At 39.6% G+C, this 18,447-nt stretch overlaps 2 protein-coding genes across 2 annotated transcripts; both read left to right on the plus strand.

The window, feature by feature from the left end:
* Positions 1-97: 97 nt before the first annotated feature.
* pde5aa (phosphodiesterase 5A, cGMP-specific, a) lies at positions 98-9,798 on the plus strand. The gene is made up of 20 exons (XM_067584547.1): positions 98-733; positions 1,050-1,722; positions 2,506-2,589; positions 2,711-2,791; positions 3,070-3,159; positions 3,392-3,529; positions 3,639-3,706; positions 3,897-4,045; positions 4,399-4,574; positions 4,690-4,740; positions 5,288-5,434; positions 5,669-5,797; positions 7,071-7,165; positions 7,430-7,517; positions 8,017-8,117; positions 8,216-8,293; positions 8,393-8,456; positions 8,553-8,627; positions 8,873-8,956; positions 9,145-9,798. Exons 1-20 carry the CDS (start codon positions 462-464, stop codon positions 9,316-9,318), a joined length of 2,817 nt encoding a protein of 938 aa, XP_067440648.1. The 5' UTR covers positions 98-461; the 3' UTR covers positions 9,319-9,798.
* A 923-nt stretch (positions 9,799-10,721) lies between these two features.
* On the plus strand, positions 10,722-17,397 carry hpf1 (histone PARylation factor 1). The gene is made up of 8 exons (XM_067584548.1): positions 10,722-10,830; positions 11,531-11,714; positions 13,109-13,295; positions 13,453-13,551; positions 15,020-15,173; positions 16,331-16,418; positions 16,563-16,735; positions 17,068-17,397. Exons 1-8 carry the CDS (start codon positions 10,792-10,794, stop codon positions 17,200-17,202), a joined length of 1,059 nt encoding a protein of 352 aa, XP_067440649.1. The 5' UTR covers positions 10,722-10,791; the 3' UTR covers positions 17,203-17,397.
* Positions 17,398-18,447: the final 1,050 nt, after the last annotated feature.

Here is an 18,447-nt window from a genome sequence, read left to right on the forward strand (position 1 = left end):
ATTTCATATATAATAATGTATCAGTCAGAGCGACGATACCACACTTTACATTTAGCTGATAATACTTATGTACTTTTACTTAAGTAGGATTTTTCATGCAGGATTTTTACTTGTTATGGAGTATTTTTACATTGCTGTATTGGTACTTCTTACTTTTACCTACTTAACACACACTTTCTTCAGGTAGCCTACTACTTAGCAAAATTAGTGTAGGTGGGTGACTTATGTAATGGAGCAAGTCCGAGGTTGGACCGGATCCATTAATTCTGTAACGGGAGTTTTTTCAAGTCTGTCAGGGGATTACCCGGACTCAATCTGTCCACGGGCCTCCCGATAGACACCTCTCTTCTCTCTCGGAGAGTTAGTCTACCTCTCAACATGGCACATCTTTCTCCGAGGTAACTCATCAGGCGCAAAAACTGAGTTTAGCTGACCTTTTTTCTCTTTACCTGAGCGAGGGGATGCCCTGCCTCTACTCCGAAGTGCTGGGGTTCATGGAGCGTGCGATTCCAGGGGCATCTCCCGCCGCAGGGATAGAGGAGTCCTTCCGTAGGGAAACGGTAACTGAGCCGCAGATGGTGAAGGGCATGGGTTGGTTCTTCTCCCCGCTGTGGAGCCCCCGCTCCAAGACGCGTCGCTGGAGGTTTGGAGACGGCACGCAAAGCGAGCAAGTGGCATGGCTGGATGACAACTCCGATTTTACCAGGGCGTACTTTTTACGCAGAGCTTCAGCGTAAGATATTTAACTTCTGTTTTTAAATGATAGCTGAAACTAGATTAGATTCTCTAAATGTGAAAAGTCACTCATTGAGTTTACGCCTGGCTTATGAAATGTGCTATATAAATAAATTTGACTTGACTTGATTCATGACGCACCACAAGGCGCTTTGAGAGTGCACTTAATAGTAGAGCCTTTGGTAATGTTTATGACCATAAGCCAATTTGAAAATATTAAAAAGCAGTGCAAAAAAATGAATTTTCCATGCTCTGATTGTGCTTTCTCAGCAAATCAATCATGTAATCTCTCATGACTCTGATTTCATGGTCAGTGGTCCACAGGCAGAGATGTCTCCACTGCTGCCCAGGCTTCCAAGGAGCAGCTCTGACTACTCTGACCTGCTCATGAAGGGTCATCATCGCAGAGCTTCCTCACCATTGACCAGCTCACACCTGAACATCTCATCCATAATGGACAAGCTCAGACCCCTCACCTCCAATCTCAGTGCCACTGAGGGGATGGATCGCTTCAGTCCAGATGCACTGGGCACACCTCACACCTCCTGCTCTCCTCGCTCTTCCCGCTGCTCTATTTCTCCCATTCGTCCCCTTTCTCCTATTTGTCCATGCTCTGCCGACGTACACAACTCTCCTCAGCCTCTGCGTCCCACCGCTACAAAGACTGCTGCCTGTGGCTATGGTGAGGGATGCCCATGGATGATGGAGCTCCTGAGAGGAGGCCTCAGTCGGATGGGCTCTGTGGCAGAGCTCTGCCAGGGGGCTGTCCTGCATGCTGGGGAGCTACTTGCAGCTGAAGGAGTCTCCCTCTCCCTGGTAAAAAAAGCCTGTAGTGGAGGGAGCACCTTGGAGGAAGTGACTGACCCAACAGCACTGGGGGGCTTGAGTGAGGGTCTCTGTAGCCATCCACATATGGAGCTGGTGAAAGGCATCATGGGATGTGTACTGGCTACAGGGTCACCAATGAACCTGAGAGATGTATCTGAGGTAATCTGACACCTTAGTTATAGCTGTCATGGCTCTGCAATTTGTGTTAAGCTCTGCTCAACACACAGCAGTCAAGTTTCTACAAAGTTCATTTTAGGGAGCAGGTTGGAATATTTTAAATGAGGAATGAAGGCTGTACAGTAACAGAGTCACCTATTTCCTAATAACCTGTTTTCAAATGATGACATGGCTATTTCATGGAGGGTGGGGGTGTGTATGGGATACCAGATGACGCACCTGCTTCTAATCCTTTTAGAGAGCTCTTCCACCGATTAACCTCTGATTATAGAGACAGGGATGCTCTACGCTACAGTGTGTCCTGTCTTTGCCCACACCTGCTCATATACACACACTCACACAGAGAGGGAAGATGGCACAGCTCACTAAAGAGCTTATAGGTGGTGCCCACACCACCTCCTTTTCCTTGACACCAATGTGATTAGGAATCAGTGCCAACCTTTTGCAGAGTTAGACACCAGGTAATCCCCAGTCAGTGCACCTGTGGGTGGGTGGTTCCTTATAACCTGTGTGACCTCAAGGTTACAGAGGAATGTGTGTATTCCTGGCCAGAGTGGAGATTTGGTAAATGTTATTGTCTGCTTTCAAATTACTTATTATTACAAATTAACATACAATAATGTATTACACACCATCAAGTGAGCAAAGTAGAAACGGACTTCACATGAAGAATATTCAGCAAATAGCTCATGAAAAAATGTTGAATATAAACATCTTATTGACACATTTTATGCGCAATGTTAAGTAATCTGTTTACCTCCTCAGGACCCCAGGTTTGACTTCGAAGACGACCAGTCAGCAAAGATTAAGACTGTTCTGTGTGTGCCCATCAAGAACCATGGAGGAGAGGTAACATTTATTTGTGTGTTTTTACATGCTTCTAACTTAATCAAACATATAAACACAGTTTGGAGTCAGCTGTAATATATTGTAGCAGAGATTATAATAATGATAATTTTTTTGTGAACAGGTGGTAGGTGTAGTGGTAATGATCAACAAGAGACATAGCAGCAATGGATCAGTTTCTGTTTTTACCAACATGGATGAAAAGGTGAGGGGTCACGAGGTTTGGATCTGTCATATTTGAGTAATTATTATTGTGCATCAAATGTTAGAGCTCTTGTCTATTGGCAGAGCGTGTACTCAGATTATGTAGTTGTTGTAGCCTGTTTATGAACATAAATACACATGGAATATACAGTAAGCATCCTGTTTTAAAGCGAACCACATATGCTTTTCTTTAAATGAAAATGAATAATGCTTTTTAACAACAAATGACTAATAGCTGCCTGCCAGTAATGAATTTGACTTTTGGCTCTGATTGGCCAGGTGCTGTCCAATCATATGGATGTATTGGGGATGGTCCTGGACAACATCCAGCTGTATGAAAGCTCAAGACAGGAGGCCAAACGCAGCCAGGTAACAGCACCTAAGAACATTATGAAACTCACTGTCACTCTCTCATTATCAGGCTGCATAATCATGTGTGGGTGTTGGGCTTTTGCACTGTGAAGTGTTGTTATACCCTAAGAACCTGTTTGGGTATACTGTACTATATTTTGTCTATACACTATTGGTACACTGATGGATCTATTATGTTGTCGATGTTTACAGAATTTTATCTGTGTGTGTGTGTGTGTGTGTGTGTCAGGCCTTGATAAAGATGGCACAAGTACTATCAAAGGAGCACCACTCCTTTGATGTTCTGCTGAGTAAGATGGCTGCCACCATCATGCCCTTCACACATGCTCAGTACTGCACCATCTTCATCCCTAATCAGGAAGACAAGGTGTGCTATCCTTGGATTGCCTGTTTTTGTTGTCTTGTTTATAACAGGATGAATCAAGTTTTTTTCTTAACATAATGTATTTTTTGTTGTTCCGGTGGTTTTATTTCAGATTTCTTTTTCCCACGTGATCCACTTGGAATGTGAGGAGCTCGGATCAACCTGCCAGATCTACAGAAGGTTCTGACTGCTCAATGCTAGACTGATAAAACACATGAATGATTATTGGTTGATTGATAGCTATGTTGACAGACTTTTGCTAATATTAATTTTTTAATAGTGGTTGTATAATAGAATATGTTTCAATCAAATGATATTTTATTTATCTGACACTAGACATATTATAGTATCCATCTATATAATTTTTCAGGGAGCTTGACATCAGCGATATAGACCCATCATATGCCCTTCGAACTCTGGTCGCTATGGAAACCCTTAATATGTCAGAGAGTTCTGAGGGATCAATTAAGAGTCTGATCTGCTGCCCTGTCAGGAATGAGAGTTCTGAGAATGTTATTGGTAAGTCAGTCTCTTCAATGACAATTATTTTTCACCAATCTCAGTTGTACACATAATTTTACATAACAAATGAATATAAACTCTATGCTACATTCATTCCTATTTTGCACGATAAACATACTTGATGCTGTTTGGCTCAGCTATTGGCTAGTAGTGTGACTATAGATTTAGATATAGATTTTACCCTTAAAAACTACAAGATCACGAGCTGGATACACAGAAGAGATGCAGGCAGACACAGTTATCTTTGATATATCCACCCTCAATCAGTCCTGGTTTTTCTACCAAAGTCCATTCTGTACCTCCTAAAGATCTTTCTCACACAGTTCAACTGTTTCTTTATTGTCTTTTAGCTGTGTGCCAACTGATGAACAAAGTGAGCAGAGACTCAGATGAGATGGAGGCTTTTAACAGATATGATGAGCGCCTGCTGGAGGACCTGGCAGTGTACTGCGGCCTGGCTCTGCAGTATGTTCAGGCTGTCCAGATCACAGAGGAGCGGAGAGCCAGTATAGAAGTCACACAAGAGGTCAGTGAACTACTTTACACTTTTGCTATACCACTCAGATCTTTAGCTTGGAGTCTATTCAGACCTATTGAACCTATTCAGACATTTGCGTGTGTCTTCACTCTTCCCCCTGTAGGTTCTTGCCTACCACATCACTGCAGCAGAAGAGGAAATCCAGGCATTGCAGGTAACTCCTAACTTTCTTTAATAGCGATGACTACTCTCTCTATGATCATTTTCCCTGTGTTCTCTTTTGTCACACCTTTTCACTTCTTCATGCTTTATCAGTGTAATATCATGCCTGTGAATAATTAGTCATCTTTACTAGAAAGAGGACAAACATTTAAAAACAAATCATTTTCTTATTTTTCTTTTATCCTCCTTCTACATGCTCCATAGTTATCATTTTTCATTTCCTCTATAATAAACACTTCCTATTTTTATCATCCTGTCAGTAGTCCCAGAATGACGCCCGGTTTATTTCTGCAGGTCAGACTAACTGGCTTTAATACTAACGTAAATCTAATGCTTTACCAACTTAAGGCTCTTGATTAGCTGCTATCACTGCTTGTGGGTGGCAAAGGTCATCACCTATGTTAAACCTAGATGTCTTCCCTTGCACGTGTACTGTGTTGGCAAGAGGTAGAAAAAGAAATCGTGTTTGCAGTTGTACTTGTGCTTGTGGGTGATTGGATGTTCTGTTTCAATGTTTTTTTGTGGTCATCTGTTTTCAGGAGGTCACCATTCCTTCTGCCGAGTCACTGCATATTCTAGACTTCCATTTCTCTGATTTTGGCCTGCCAGAGGACCTCACCACACAGGCCACCATTCGGATGTTCCTGGACCTCAATCTGGTGCAGGATTTCAAGATTGATTACAAGGTTCATGACCCTCTAATGACCAGGCTTCATGGCAGTCTTTCCAGAAGAGAAGAGTAGCACATTTGTTTAACAATGAGAGTAGAGAGTAGAGTAATCACATATAACAGATGATAAGGTATATGTTTTTATGGAAAACTGCAGTTGAAAATTAAAATAATAAATGCATAATTATTTCAGGTCATCCTAACTGATCCCTAAAGAACTGATCACTCTTCTGATCTCGCTCTCCTGCAGAATCTCTGCCAGTGGGTCCTCACCGTGAGACGTGGTTACAGAAACAACGTGCCTTATCACAATTGGAACCATGCGCTGAGTACTGCTCAAAGCATGTTTGCTATGCTCATGGTAACAGATGAGCTCCAGGTTGGTGCATGCAAGTGTTTGTGTGTTTTTGCTTGAGTGCATATATGTAATACTCACCGGTACCAAAACACCCATATCCAATGATAACTCTTTTTAGGATGCCAAACTAGAATGTTTGACAACATTCCCTGGAAATATTTTGGATCCTAAACCTTTGCATGATAATTTTCATTTTTTATTTATAAAATAACATCAATGAAAGAAAGAGGTTGGATTAAGTGATACAATAATTTTTTTGAGCTTATTAGCATACTGAAAATGAAGCTAACACAAAGAAATTGGAGATTCTTGTGAAGTGTAACTATTTTAAAGTTTGTGGAGCAGTTATTCAAGGACTGCAGGGTTTCTCCGGTACAGAACAGTCCTAATTATTTGAAAGAGGATTAATTGTTGACCTTACCAAAACCTCTTAACTGCTTTCCATGTGGATCACACACCAGGCTAAATCTCTGCTTAAGTGACCTCTGTCGCTCACTTTTTTCAGCCATTCTGTAGCTTCATGATTAGTTGTGAGTGTGTATTATAGTGCTATGAAATGGTGTCCATCATGTTTGATTTTTCATCATGTTTTCCCCATTGGATCTTATTGTGGGTTGCAGAAGTTAATGGAATTACAATAAACTGGTTTCTTACATTTGTTTGATGTGAAGGTGCTCGTGGACATAAAGTCCACAAGTGTTACAGAGCCCATTAGTCATGGATTTGGCCAAGTCTTTGCATTGGACCTTCATCAGCATGTGAATATGCATTCCAACTTAGAAACATTTCTGGTTCTCTTTTCACATGGCCACATATAGACAAGTCAGTGTTGGAGAAACTGCCACCAGTTCAAAATACTCCACTCCTATGCATCCAGCAGTATTTAAACCTTCCTAAACAACAGTTTACTAAATTATCTTAATGTTCTGTGCAGTGTGTTTCAGTTTTTCTTTTTTCAGTGGCACATTTTGTGCAGATGCTCATTCTTGAAAGCTGCAATGTCAATAAACTTTTCCTTACTTTAATTACTATAGAACAGTATGAATCTCTGTGTGAAATGCTTTTATTATTCGATTTAGGATCCAAATAACCAGATAAAAATACACAGCACTTGCACTACATTCTCCCCTTTGATTTTACTATGGAGTTAAGTGTGTAGTCTTTCCTGGGATGACAAAGTTCAATGTGAAAACATGCAGAAATTTACAAAAATTAAACAGGTTTTTGTTGTGAGAGAGAGGTAAATAACTTTTCCGTCTCTCCCTCTCTGTACCTCTCTCTGTGTGCATTACAGGGTATTTTCTCCCGTCTAGAGATCTTTGCACTGATGATAGCCACTCTGAATCATGATCTCGACCACAGAGGTGTCAGTAACTCGTACATAGAAAGGTAAACATTACTTGTTTAGACCAATCTCTATCTTAACTACTCAATTAAGTCATGTAATGGATGACCACATTTATTTCTATGTCATTTGTATTTATTCTGTATTATAGTGGTTGCTCTTTCAGTTGACAGTCACTGAACCGTATTTGCAGCAAATGTAATTTCTCTTTCTCTCTCTCTCTCTCTCTCTCTCTCTCTCTCTCTCTCTCTCTCTCTCTCTCTCTCTCTCTCTCTCTCTCTCTCTCTCTCTCTCTCTCTCTCTCTCAGGAGTCAACAGCCTTTAGCTCAGCTGTATGGCCACTCTTCTCTTGAGAACCACCACTACAACTTGTGCCTGTTCATCCTCAATAACACTGTAAGCCTTCATTCATTCATCTTTTCATTCATTCACACCCATCTCCCATATTTCAATCAATATGCTACCTGCTAGGTATTTTTCTTTGAATACAATCACTTGTAAACCATAACATATTCCAGTCTAGTTTCCAGTCATCACAGTTTTGGATTTTTTGCTGTATTTCTTTCTTCATGGGTTGAATCCTTACCCTCTGTAAACTGTAGCTGTCTTTCTGTGTCTTACAGTCATCAGTTCAGCTTTATTTGGTATTTATTTTGGTAGTTTGATAGCAATATCGCACTTGTGTTTCTTCATTAATGAAATATTATACAGAGAGCAATAATTTTCCAAAATATTTTCCTAGAGAAAATCTTGAATATCTCCATTTAAGTTTTCACAGTGTAGACACAGCTTGTCTCTCTGCCTTTATGTCTCTGCATATATCTAGTGTTCACAGGGTCTTTGCATTGTCCTAACACTCTCTCACTGTTCCTCTTTCTCTCTCGTCCTCTCACAGGGGAGTCAGATTCTCAGCGGCCTCTCTACAGAGGACCACAGAACTGCACTACATATGATCAAAAGGGCAATCCTCGCCACAGACTTGGCCGTCTACATGGAGTATGTTGAACTTGCTGTAAAAGCCAAGCATTGTGTAAGTCTTGTTTTAACTCTGATACCCTTAAACATATTTTTGTGGCTGTGTTTTTTTTTTCTAGGAGAAGAAAAGAATTCTTTTCTCTCAGTAAGAAAAGCAAAGTGAACTGGAAGAGTGAGAAACAAAGAGATCTGCTGAGGTGAGAATGAAATAAATTAGAATCAGGAAGATATGATACTGATGTCTGTGATGGGGTGGAACAAGTTGCAGTCCTTTAAGATATTTTTTCACCCATCAGATCAATGTTGATGACAGCCAGTGACCTCTCTGCTATCACAAAGCCTTGGCCTGAACAGAAAAGGGTAGGCCTCACACACAGGTTGTCATTGAATGAACACTTCACACTGTATAGCTTAGTCATTATGAGTACATCATACCTTCCCTTTCCTCCAAAACAGATCGCCAGCCTGGTTGCCATGGAGTTCTTTGCACAAGGGGACAAAGAAAAAAAGGAGTTCAAAATCAAGCCCATTGTAAGTTTTGCCTTGACATCATGGTGCCAAACACTGTTCTTTTGAGAAATACACATATCTTTCTACTTTTCGAACATAGTAGTGGTAGCATAGGTATTGCCCAAGAAGTATGCATATATCTAATTGATAGGATCACAATTGTTTAGAGCTAATTTAACTATATTTTTGCATGTTAGAAAAGTGATCTAATCTCCTATGAAACAGTCCTATTCTTACAAAACGTTTAAACTCTCTTTTGTCAAAAGGACATCATGAACAGAGAAAACAGCACACGACTGCCGTACATGCAAGTGGAATACATTGATGAGATCTGTTATCCACTCTACAAGGTGTGTTGTTGCTGCTGGTCTCGTATGTGTGTGAATGTGCATATGGTACATGTATGTGTCTCTATGCATGTTGATAAGGAAAACAAAAATACCACAACATTGGTGTTACTGCTATCTTATTTTCTTGTTCACGGCTCTGATTTTCACTTTTCTATCACTCCAATCATCATACTCCCTGTCTCCCTCAGGCTGTATCAAGACTGTTTGACAACTGCTCTCCACTGCTGAACGGTTGTAAGAAGAACAGAGAAAATTGGCTGCATCTTGCTGTGGAAGCGCAGGAAGGAATCAGTGAGAATAGTTGCACTTTAACCATGGAAACACACAAAAACAATGAGGAAGATTCTCAGACAGATGAATAGAGAGCTGGACAGATGATTAACACCTAGCTTTGGAAACAAAAAGGAACTTGACCTGCCTACAGCATACTCTCTTGGACATGTGTTGACTAAATCTGGACCAAGTGTTCATGCATTTGAACTTTGACTACTAAATGTGTTCATGGGACATGCAATAATTGTGACTAATAAAAGCAATACTGCATTTATATATACCCTGTAGCATGTCCATTGTTAACCCCGTCAGCAATATAAAGTCTCATAAAACAAATATAAACAAATATATTGATCTATTTCCTTACTTTTATTAAGGACTGAAGCTGCAGAAGCCTGGAAAATGAATTTGTTCATATCCATGTACCTGCATTTTTCTCTAGTTTTATGAATGCATATCCAAATGTACTAATGCAAACTGGGATTTGCAAATTTGTATGCAGATTTGAAAATGTAAATGTGTATCCATATATAAAAGTTTGCAATAAAGACCTTGGATGTTTTATGTAACTTTTATGTTTTATACTATTTATTTTTTTGTCCAACCTTTGATGCACTCTGACAGATTTACATTGAGCTCTACAGATGTGTTTCTTTTTTATAATTAATGCGGTCAGTAGTCAGACGTCAAGCTATGAAGCATCGTCACAGGCCAACAGCTCTGTGGGAGATTTTTGACATTGTGCTAACGCTATGAATATGTTCATAGTCTGTGGTCAAAATTGCAGGGTTAGCCAGAAAACTAAAAAGTCAAGGGAAGAACTGTTATTCACCACACATATTACAGTATATATTCTCAGGACATTGTTATATAATGCCCTACAGTACTGTTTTTGCAAACCTCATCTGTGGAGCTTTTTGGCCTAGTAGACATCAATGCAATCAGTGGCTGTCCAGTATGACCATGCACATTATACTGTACCATGTGAGCCTGAAAGGTGATTGTACTTGTATCACCTTGTAGGACCAGTGTTGTTTACACAGCCTTGTACATTTATGGATTTATATCACCTACTCTGTATAATTTTTAGTCCTTTTGTTGTCTACGCTGCTTCTCCCTCATTACCACCACTGAGGTGCCCTTGAGCAAGGCCCTTAACCTCAACTGCTTCAATGGAGCTGCTCAGCAGCCGGCAGATCAGACTGTGGTTGTACTGGGCAGCTTCCAGGGGTGAATGTGTTTAACTGTGAGGAATGGGATCATGGCGCTCCTTCAAAAGAGAGGCTTCCTCTCAGTGAAACTGAGATAAAATAAAATAAATAAAATTTTAAAAAACACATACGATATATAAATATATAAAATGCATATAGACTGTTATTAATAGTATTTATTTATTGATTTATTTATGCATTAATTTCTGATTTATAAATCAGCTTTAATGAACTCAGTTCTGCAGTTAGTATTCTGGCCTTTGGAGGGCGGACTTGCGCTTCAACTCGGCGCAGTTGCTGCTGATTCAGACCTGCAGAAGAAGAGTCCGACGACAAGACAAGAGGAAGAAGATGACAGGGCGCGCAAAAAGAAAACCCAAACCCATTCAGGTAATTTTACACCGCTTTGACCACCTCTATTTACTTGCAGACAAGTTTATTTAAAAAACGGTTTTGCCAGCCAACGAGCTATGTTGCGTGTGGTTTTAATGGCGACAAAGCAACTCCCGTTAAACGCAGTGGGTGAAGTGTTTGGCCCGCTTATGGACAACATGGCAGCAGCACCGCTGACTGTTCCCGCAGAGCCGCTTGGTCAGCAACGCTCACACGTACAAACTGCTTAATAACTTTACGTTTTGAGTTTTTAAGATGATATCAGCAGCGCTGCGTCACATCTAGCTCTTTTCTGTGTTAAGTCTTGTGCAATTAAACGGGTGGCTGTCTTGGGTTGTGAGTGCTAACATTAGTTAGCAAGTGTTTCACACAAGATTTAGACACATCTGCACTAGCCAGTTTACCATAGCTAAAACCACTGCAGTGTAATATAACAGCCCTGCTGCAATAAATCCTACCTTGTGGAAACGTATAATGTTTGTTAAAGCTGTTTTGTGGAGGCTGCAGTTTGTGTTACTGTGGAATTGAATATTTAATCTTCTCTCACTAACAGAAATGGGGTGGAGAACATATCAGAGACACCTTTCAGTATATTACATCACAGTTCAATATATTGCAGGGCTGTTTTAATCGCATACATTAGTTTTAGCTTTTAAGCGAGTGCATAACAGTTTCTCTCACAATAACATTTTTCCAGGAGTCGGGTACAGGCAATGGGGAGGTGAAGAAACCTCGTGCAGATGTTCCTAAAGCCATGCCACTGGCAGGGGTGGATTCAAAACAACGTGATGAGATGCTGCAGCTGTACAAGCTTCAGATGCCAGAAGATCTGTACCATTTCTGGGATTTCTGCAAGGAGCTTTGTCCTGACAACCCCCATGGTATACTTTTTACTCTTAACAGCATATCATGTTACAATAATGCTGGTGGGACAGACGATTATTGTCATTATCGATTAATCTGTCGATTATTTTCTCAATTAATTAATTATTTGTTTAGTCTATAATGTCAAAAAATGGTCTGTTAATATTTTGTTTTGTCCACATCAGTGCACAACCCAACAATATTCACTTAACTGTCATAGAAAACTAAAGAAACCAGAAAATGTTTACATTTGAGAAGCTGGAATCAGAGAATTTGGACATTTTCTTTTAAATTTTAAGTTGTGCAGACTTAGGTGAAGGTGACCTTTTATAGTGGATTTTTAACATTAGCATGCCTCTGCACACTTGGCATAAAAAGCAAGTGCATTGGGACAAAGCTAAGAACACCACACACACCATCCAAACCTTTCCTTGAATTCACAGAACATGTTGATCCTACAAAGATCTTCCTCTTCTTGTGCTGGACATTTTCCTTCTTTGTTGTTCATTCTTATTATAGTTATTGCTCTGCTCACTTTTTTAACAGGGTGTGTCTTGTGAAGTCTTATTAAGGACAAAGGCAGCTATTTGAAGAATGAGGTTCTTTATACTTTCACCTTACTTACCTTTTCCTTTTCAAGTATTTACACAAATTCATGTTATAACAAGAATTAATCATAAGAGTCTACAACCATGCCAGCGACTCTGAGAGGCTGTACTGAAGCACAGTGATGTCATGAGCTAAATCCTCACATCAGTATACTAACATGCTCACAGTAACATTGCTGGCATGTTGATGTTTAATAGGTATGTTTACTATTTTAGTTCAGTGTGTCAGCATGCTAACTACTAATTAGCACTAATCATAAAGTACAGCTGAGGCTGATGGACAAGTCATTAGTTTTGCAGGTATTTAGTCATAAATGGTAAAAGAACTGCATCTGTATCATGCTTTTAAAGCGCTTTACAGTTTCGCCTCCCATTCACACACACCTACCAGCGTTTTTGTCTTGGATTGGACAAACAAAACTTTTGACCAGTGAGAGTGGTAGATGAAAGGTCAGGGGATCAATGTTTTTATAATTCATCCACTGGGGACCATGAATATCTGTACCAAATATCATGGCAGTCTAACCCATAGTTGTCTAGACATTTCACTCTGAACAAAAAAGTCAAGGGTCACCAAAGTCACCATCCCTAGACCCACGCTGCTAGCATAACAAAAAAGCAGTGTATAAACAATATATAAAGAGCTTTTTGAAATGTGTTGAATTTCATATATTTTTGTAAAAACTTCTAAATATAAACACAGTAAATATACAAAACATAAGGACTATCATAATTTGATTGGTGTCTTTATTTCAGTTGACTTCTGTATCAGCATTTTTTTCATGAATTTTAATCTTTTATAGATGCGCTGAAAGACACACTGGGTTTGCGGCTGGTCGGTCCTTTTGACATTCTGGCTGGATCTCACAAAAACTCCAAGAATCCCCAGCCGAACTTCCATCTGCACTGGAGGTATTTTTATGACCCACCAGAGTTTCAGACCATACTTCAGGGGAGTGAGGACACCCGGCATCACATCGGCTACTACAGGTACAGAACACACACATTTTTTAACACTTATTGTACCAGCTACAGTGAGAGTCTAGCAAGTGAGGGACTTATGACATGGAAACAATAACTATGACTACACCCGTGTGGGTGGTTCTGGTTCATTTTTACTGAATTTTGTTTTTCTCAACTCCACCAGAGATACTCCAGACTCCCTCCCCTCGTTTGTTGGGGAAAACGAAGCCAAAAAGGGCTGCACTATAACACAGATTGGGGACAACGTGTTTGCTGCTGTCCAGTGAGTACTGATCCACACATATTTACCACATTCTTTATACTGGCGATCAGTCTCAGTTGCCTGTTTGAAAAAATGGATCAGAAAGATGGTTGAATGTCTACCATACAATATGATCAACTCTAGATGACAGGTAAATAAGAAGAAGCTAGGCATGTTATCCATCTGGCAATGGCAGTTATGTTAAAATCTCAGAGTACATGATAAAATTACAACTAGTTTAGTACACTGGGCAGAAGGCAGAACCTAATATGCCACTGGACTTTTCATTTGCCACTAGTAGTAGCAAGTGGATAAGTCTCTGTCATCAAGTACATTCTAAAATATGATTACTTTGTTAAAACCTAAAGTCTGTTTCAGACATGGACTTTGTATCTGCTGCCTGTTCTATAATATCTGACAGTATACAAGCATTAAACAGGATGTTAGGTTGTGACTATTGTTTCATTCATATCAGCTCACATGTGATTCGTGAAGCTTTTTGCTGGATATTCATTTATTGTGCCGTTCTTAGAGTGCTAGTCTTCCAACCACTCAAAGCGCTTTTTACACTGCAAATCACATTCACCCATTCACACACATTCATACGCTTAATGGTACAGGGGCTACCATGCAAGGTCCCAACCTGCCCATCAGTGGAAATCTAATCATTCATACACATCCACACAATTTGGGGTTAAGTGTCTTGCCCAAGGACAAATCGACATGTGGACTGGACGAGCCGGGAACCGAACCGCCGATCTTCCGATTAGTGGACGACCCGCTCTACCTCCTGAGCCACAGCCTGAGCCAAAAGGGGGTTTTGTTAACCCCTTTTGCCCTGGTTGCACCATGAGGGCAAAAATAGGTTTTATAGACTGATCTGATATGAGAAGAATTCCCTCAATAACTTAAAATCGTCTCTTTCACAGTGTTATATACTGTGCAAGAGACATACTTGTCTCTTTCACAGTATATGTAACTTACTACAGTTTATAAAACAGGTTTTATTTTCTTTGTGCATAGGAGATGAAGATTGAGATAATAAATGTATTACAGTGATCTTAGAAGGCAGTACAAGATACACATTTATATCTCTTTCTGTGCATGTTTTACCTTGTGCTGCTGTAGCTTTATCGTTACTCTGACGGCATTCAGTTCAGACTAGTGCCATGTTTTAAGTTTTACAGATTTTAGATTCGGCCTAGTAAGATTGCTGTTGTGAGTCAATCTGGTGTTAAATAATCAAAAATAATTCTTAAAAAAGTCACTTGGGTGCTTATTCAAACTTGAGAGCGACATGTAAAATTGCCAAAATATTAATGCAAAGGGGTGTTGATAGTGGAAAATCTGGATAAAATACATACTGTTCATATTATGATCATTTACATTACTGTGTATGTTCCCTTGTCTTCATGAACGGAAGTGGAGGTCTTGATTAAGACTTTTTTCTGTCTGTCTCATTGTTGATCCTTTGTCCGCTCTTCAACAGCCTGTTTCTGCTGCGGAAGAGGAAAGAAAGAGGCAGCCAGAAAGCAGGGGGAGAAGCTTTTGAAAGTTTGGAGGCAAAGCTGAGAGACAGGGCAGAGACTCTGAGTTTATCTCTAGAGCAGAAGACCAAAGGCATGAAGCAGAGGGACAAGAAGGTAGCTTGCACAATATAATAAAAATGTAATTATCTACATGGTTTGAAGATAGGGCTGGGTATCAATACTGATTTCCCCAATTTTATTTTGATTCAATATCAATTCAGTTAGGGATATTTCAGTATTTCAGTTACAATACCAATTTTGCTTGGATATTATAATGCTATAAATTGTAAAAGGAACCATCTAACCTGGTGCATTATTAAAACTAATAATACTTATATTAGGAATTGACCCCAAAGCAGTAACATCAATGTACTTTTTATCAAACATGACAAACGCACTACAGCAGTCAACACAATATAATGCAAGTCTACAGCCTATACAGTCAGTGGGTATTGACACAATATTTCACCTCCATTTTGCAAATCTTACATATGGCTTTGCTTTTGTCCAGCTCTTCTCTGTCTTCATAATTTTTAAACCTGAAATGCAACCAGGCTTGGCGGTGCCTTCAGTGGAGCAGCTGCCACCATGGTTTTTGATTAAACTGAGGTTCAAAGAGATCTGGCCACAAGATCTTGTTGTGCAAAGAACGAAAGGCTGGCCATGTGAGACTAACGGGGTTAAAGCTTCACGCATACACAGGAAAAGGCATATGTTAAGAGATTAATCTCAGGATTTTATGAATCAATATCGAATCATTCAAATGAAAACTGATTTGAATCGGAAAATCTTTTTTTGTTGTTGTTTACCCAGCCCTATTTGAGGACCTCAGTCATTACTCTCCTAATTTCTAACTCGTATACAGCTGCTATGCCCAGGACTACCAAACTACATTACACTGCAAATGAACCAGTATAATTCAATACTGTTTAATGTGGTATTTACGTATATGTCAAGGAACATCTTTGGTATTGTGGCAGTGAATAAACCAATCACACCCCTCTATCCTTCCTGTATTTCCCTCTCACCTATCATGTCCCATTATTGCATACTATATAATAAGTTTATATACAGTTATATATAATTCAGTTAAAATAATCAGAACCCTCTTGCAATGTAAAGCTGCAAAATGTAGTATAATTAGACAATTTGAGTGTTTCATTTGAAAGTGGTCATCTGAAGAAAACACTGATTTTAAAGTAATAGGCTTTGGACAGAAATGTTGGTTCAAGCTGACAATAGGTAATGAGAAACCTCTTGTAACACCGTAGGTGGTCACCAAGACATTCCACGGTGCCGGCATTGTTGTTCCTGTAGACAAGAACGATGTGGGATACAGAGAACTGCCAGAAACAGATGGTGAGCCTATATAATGTGTTAATAGTAGTAAAACTTGACGTTCTTGAAGATATCTTTGATATTTTTCTCATTTGTCTCCTTCCTTCTGATGAATCCATCTACCCTACGAGGAATGACTTGCTTTTCTCCCTCCTCTGTATCCAGCTGGTCTCAAGAAGATCTGCAAGGCCATTGCTGAAGCACGGAATGACGAAGAGCGCGTCAAAGCCTTTGGACCTCTCCAGGAGATGATCACATTTGTTCAGTTTGCTAATGATGAATGTGACTACGGCATGGGTTATGAGCTAGGAATAGACCTCTTCTGCTTTGGATCCCATGTGAGTCTCAAAATGGTTAATTTTATTACATCCGCTGTCTGTCTGCTTCCTGACCATTCTCTTAAACAGATAAACTTCAGATATTAAAGGTGTCTTTACTTTCCTACATGCAAACGTATGTTCTTGTTAATAATTATTATTATTATTATTATTATCATCTCCGAGTGTTCTTATCTTCATTTCTACACCTTGCTACCTCAGTGTATTGTTAGTGATGTCACAAGGTTGGGAATAGTGGCTTTAGGCCATACAAAGGCCGTAATTTTGCAAAACCACAACAATTGCAGTGGGAGGAAATACATTTATAATCTTTGGTCTCTTGTCTCCCCCAGTACTTCCACAAGGTCATCAAGCAACTTTTACCCATGGCCTACAGTTTGCTGAAGAGGAATTTGTTTGGAGAAGTTCTGGAGGCCCACCTCTGCAGCCGCAGCCATGACAACCTGGACCAACTCTCTGCACATTAAAAAGGTTCAGAAGTACACTTGAGTTCTATCTCTTATAAGCTTTTCCCACCATGTGTCATTGTCCTCTGTTGTTTGACATTGTTAATGTTTCTTGGTGGTTTTTGGTGCTGCTGTCATTGATTGGAACCAGTTCAATTATGTCTTGTTTGTTTGAGGTACATGTAGATGTCTAATAAAATATTTTTATATTTTTAACATGTCTTTTTTTTTAAAAATTATTGTATTCAAGATTATATCAGGGAATTCTTCATCTAATGAGTTTGAATTTACATAACTGTACAATAAATTTAAGGAGAATGTGTTAGTTAATTAGTTCAGAAACTGGCATAATATCTAATCTTATAAAACATGGCTTGTAGGACAGTATTGGGGTTTGAGTGTGATACCATGCAGTAAAAACAGAGGGCAGTGTTGCATACAGTATAAAAAATGAGCATCCTGAGATGAGTGTTTGCAAAAGACATATCCTTATCATACCCGTTGAGTCATTATGCCCCCCCCCCCCCCCCCCCCACAAAAAAAAAACAACTCAGCAGTCTTAAGCAGTAATTTACATTGATCGGGTAAAAGCTTTGCAAAGAACAGCATCAGGCCTGTGTATGTCATGCTGTATGAAAAAGGAAAATAGAAGCATAAAGAAAACAACAAAACATGGCCGGTTCAAGCTGTTTGGAGGCTAGGGGGAAAAGTTGTTGACAGGCCCCATTACCTCTCAGTTCCCAGCAAGTGCAGTGCACACAACACACTGGACCCAAAACCAAACAGTTCTTATATACTGAATACTGCCTGGCTCCAAGTATTCTGTGTTGATAGAACAACTTTATTTAGGAAAAAGGCACAATGTGAGTGCAATATAAACTAAAATTAATCAGGTGAGACAACTTGACGTAGGGATCCTTTGCAAGACAAGGCCATTAGATTACACCAGACCTAAATGATATTGTATTGAAAGTAATCAAATTATAAAATGCAACTGACACGCAGTGAACCCAGGGTTTTGTCCAGTTGGTGATCCAGCCTTTCCCAGGAAGTTTCTGTGGATGACTAGCAAAACACTGGTACGATAAAGTGCATCTAATATTCCTGTGCTAATCATTCAAATTTATGTCTATCTGCAGCAAATTTCTCTGGACGAGTGGGATAATGACTAAAGATAGATGATATAGTGTTGAAATTGAATGTTTTCTGTTGCTGTTTTCTGAGGCTACATTTCAGAGCATTTTTGCTTAATATTGATGTGGTCAC

This window comes from Thunnus thynnus, chromosome 3 (assembly GCF_963924715.1).
Source record: "Thunnus thynnus chromosome 3, fThuThy2.1, whole genome shotgun sequence".
Taxonomy (NCBI): Eukaryota; Metazoa; Chordata; class Actinopteri; order Scombriformes; family Scombridae; genus Thunnus; species Thunnus thynnus.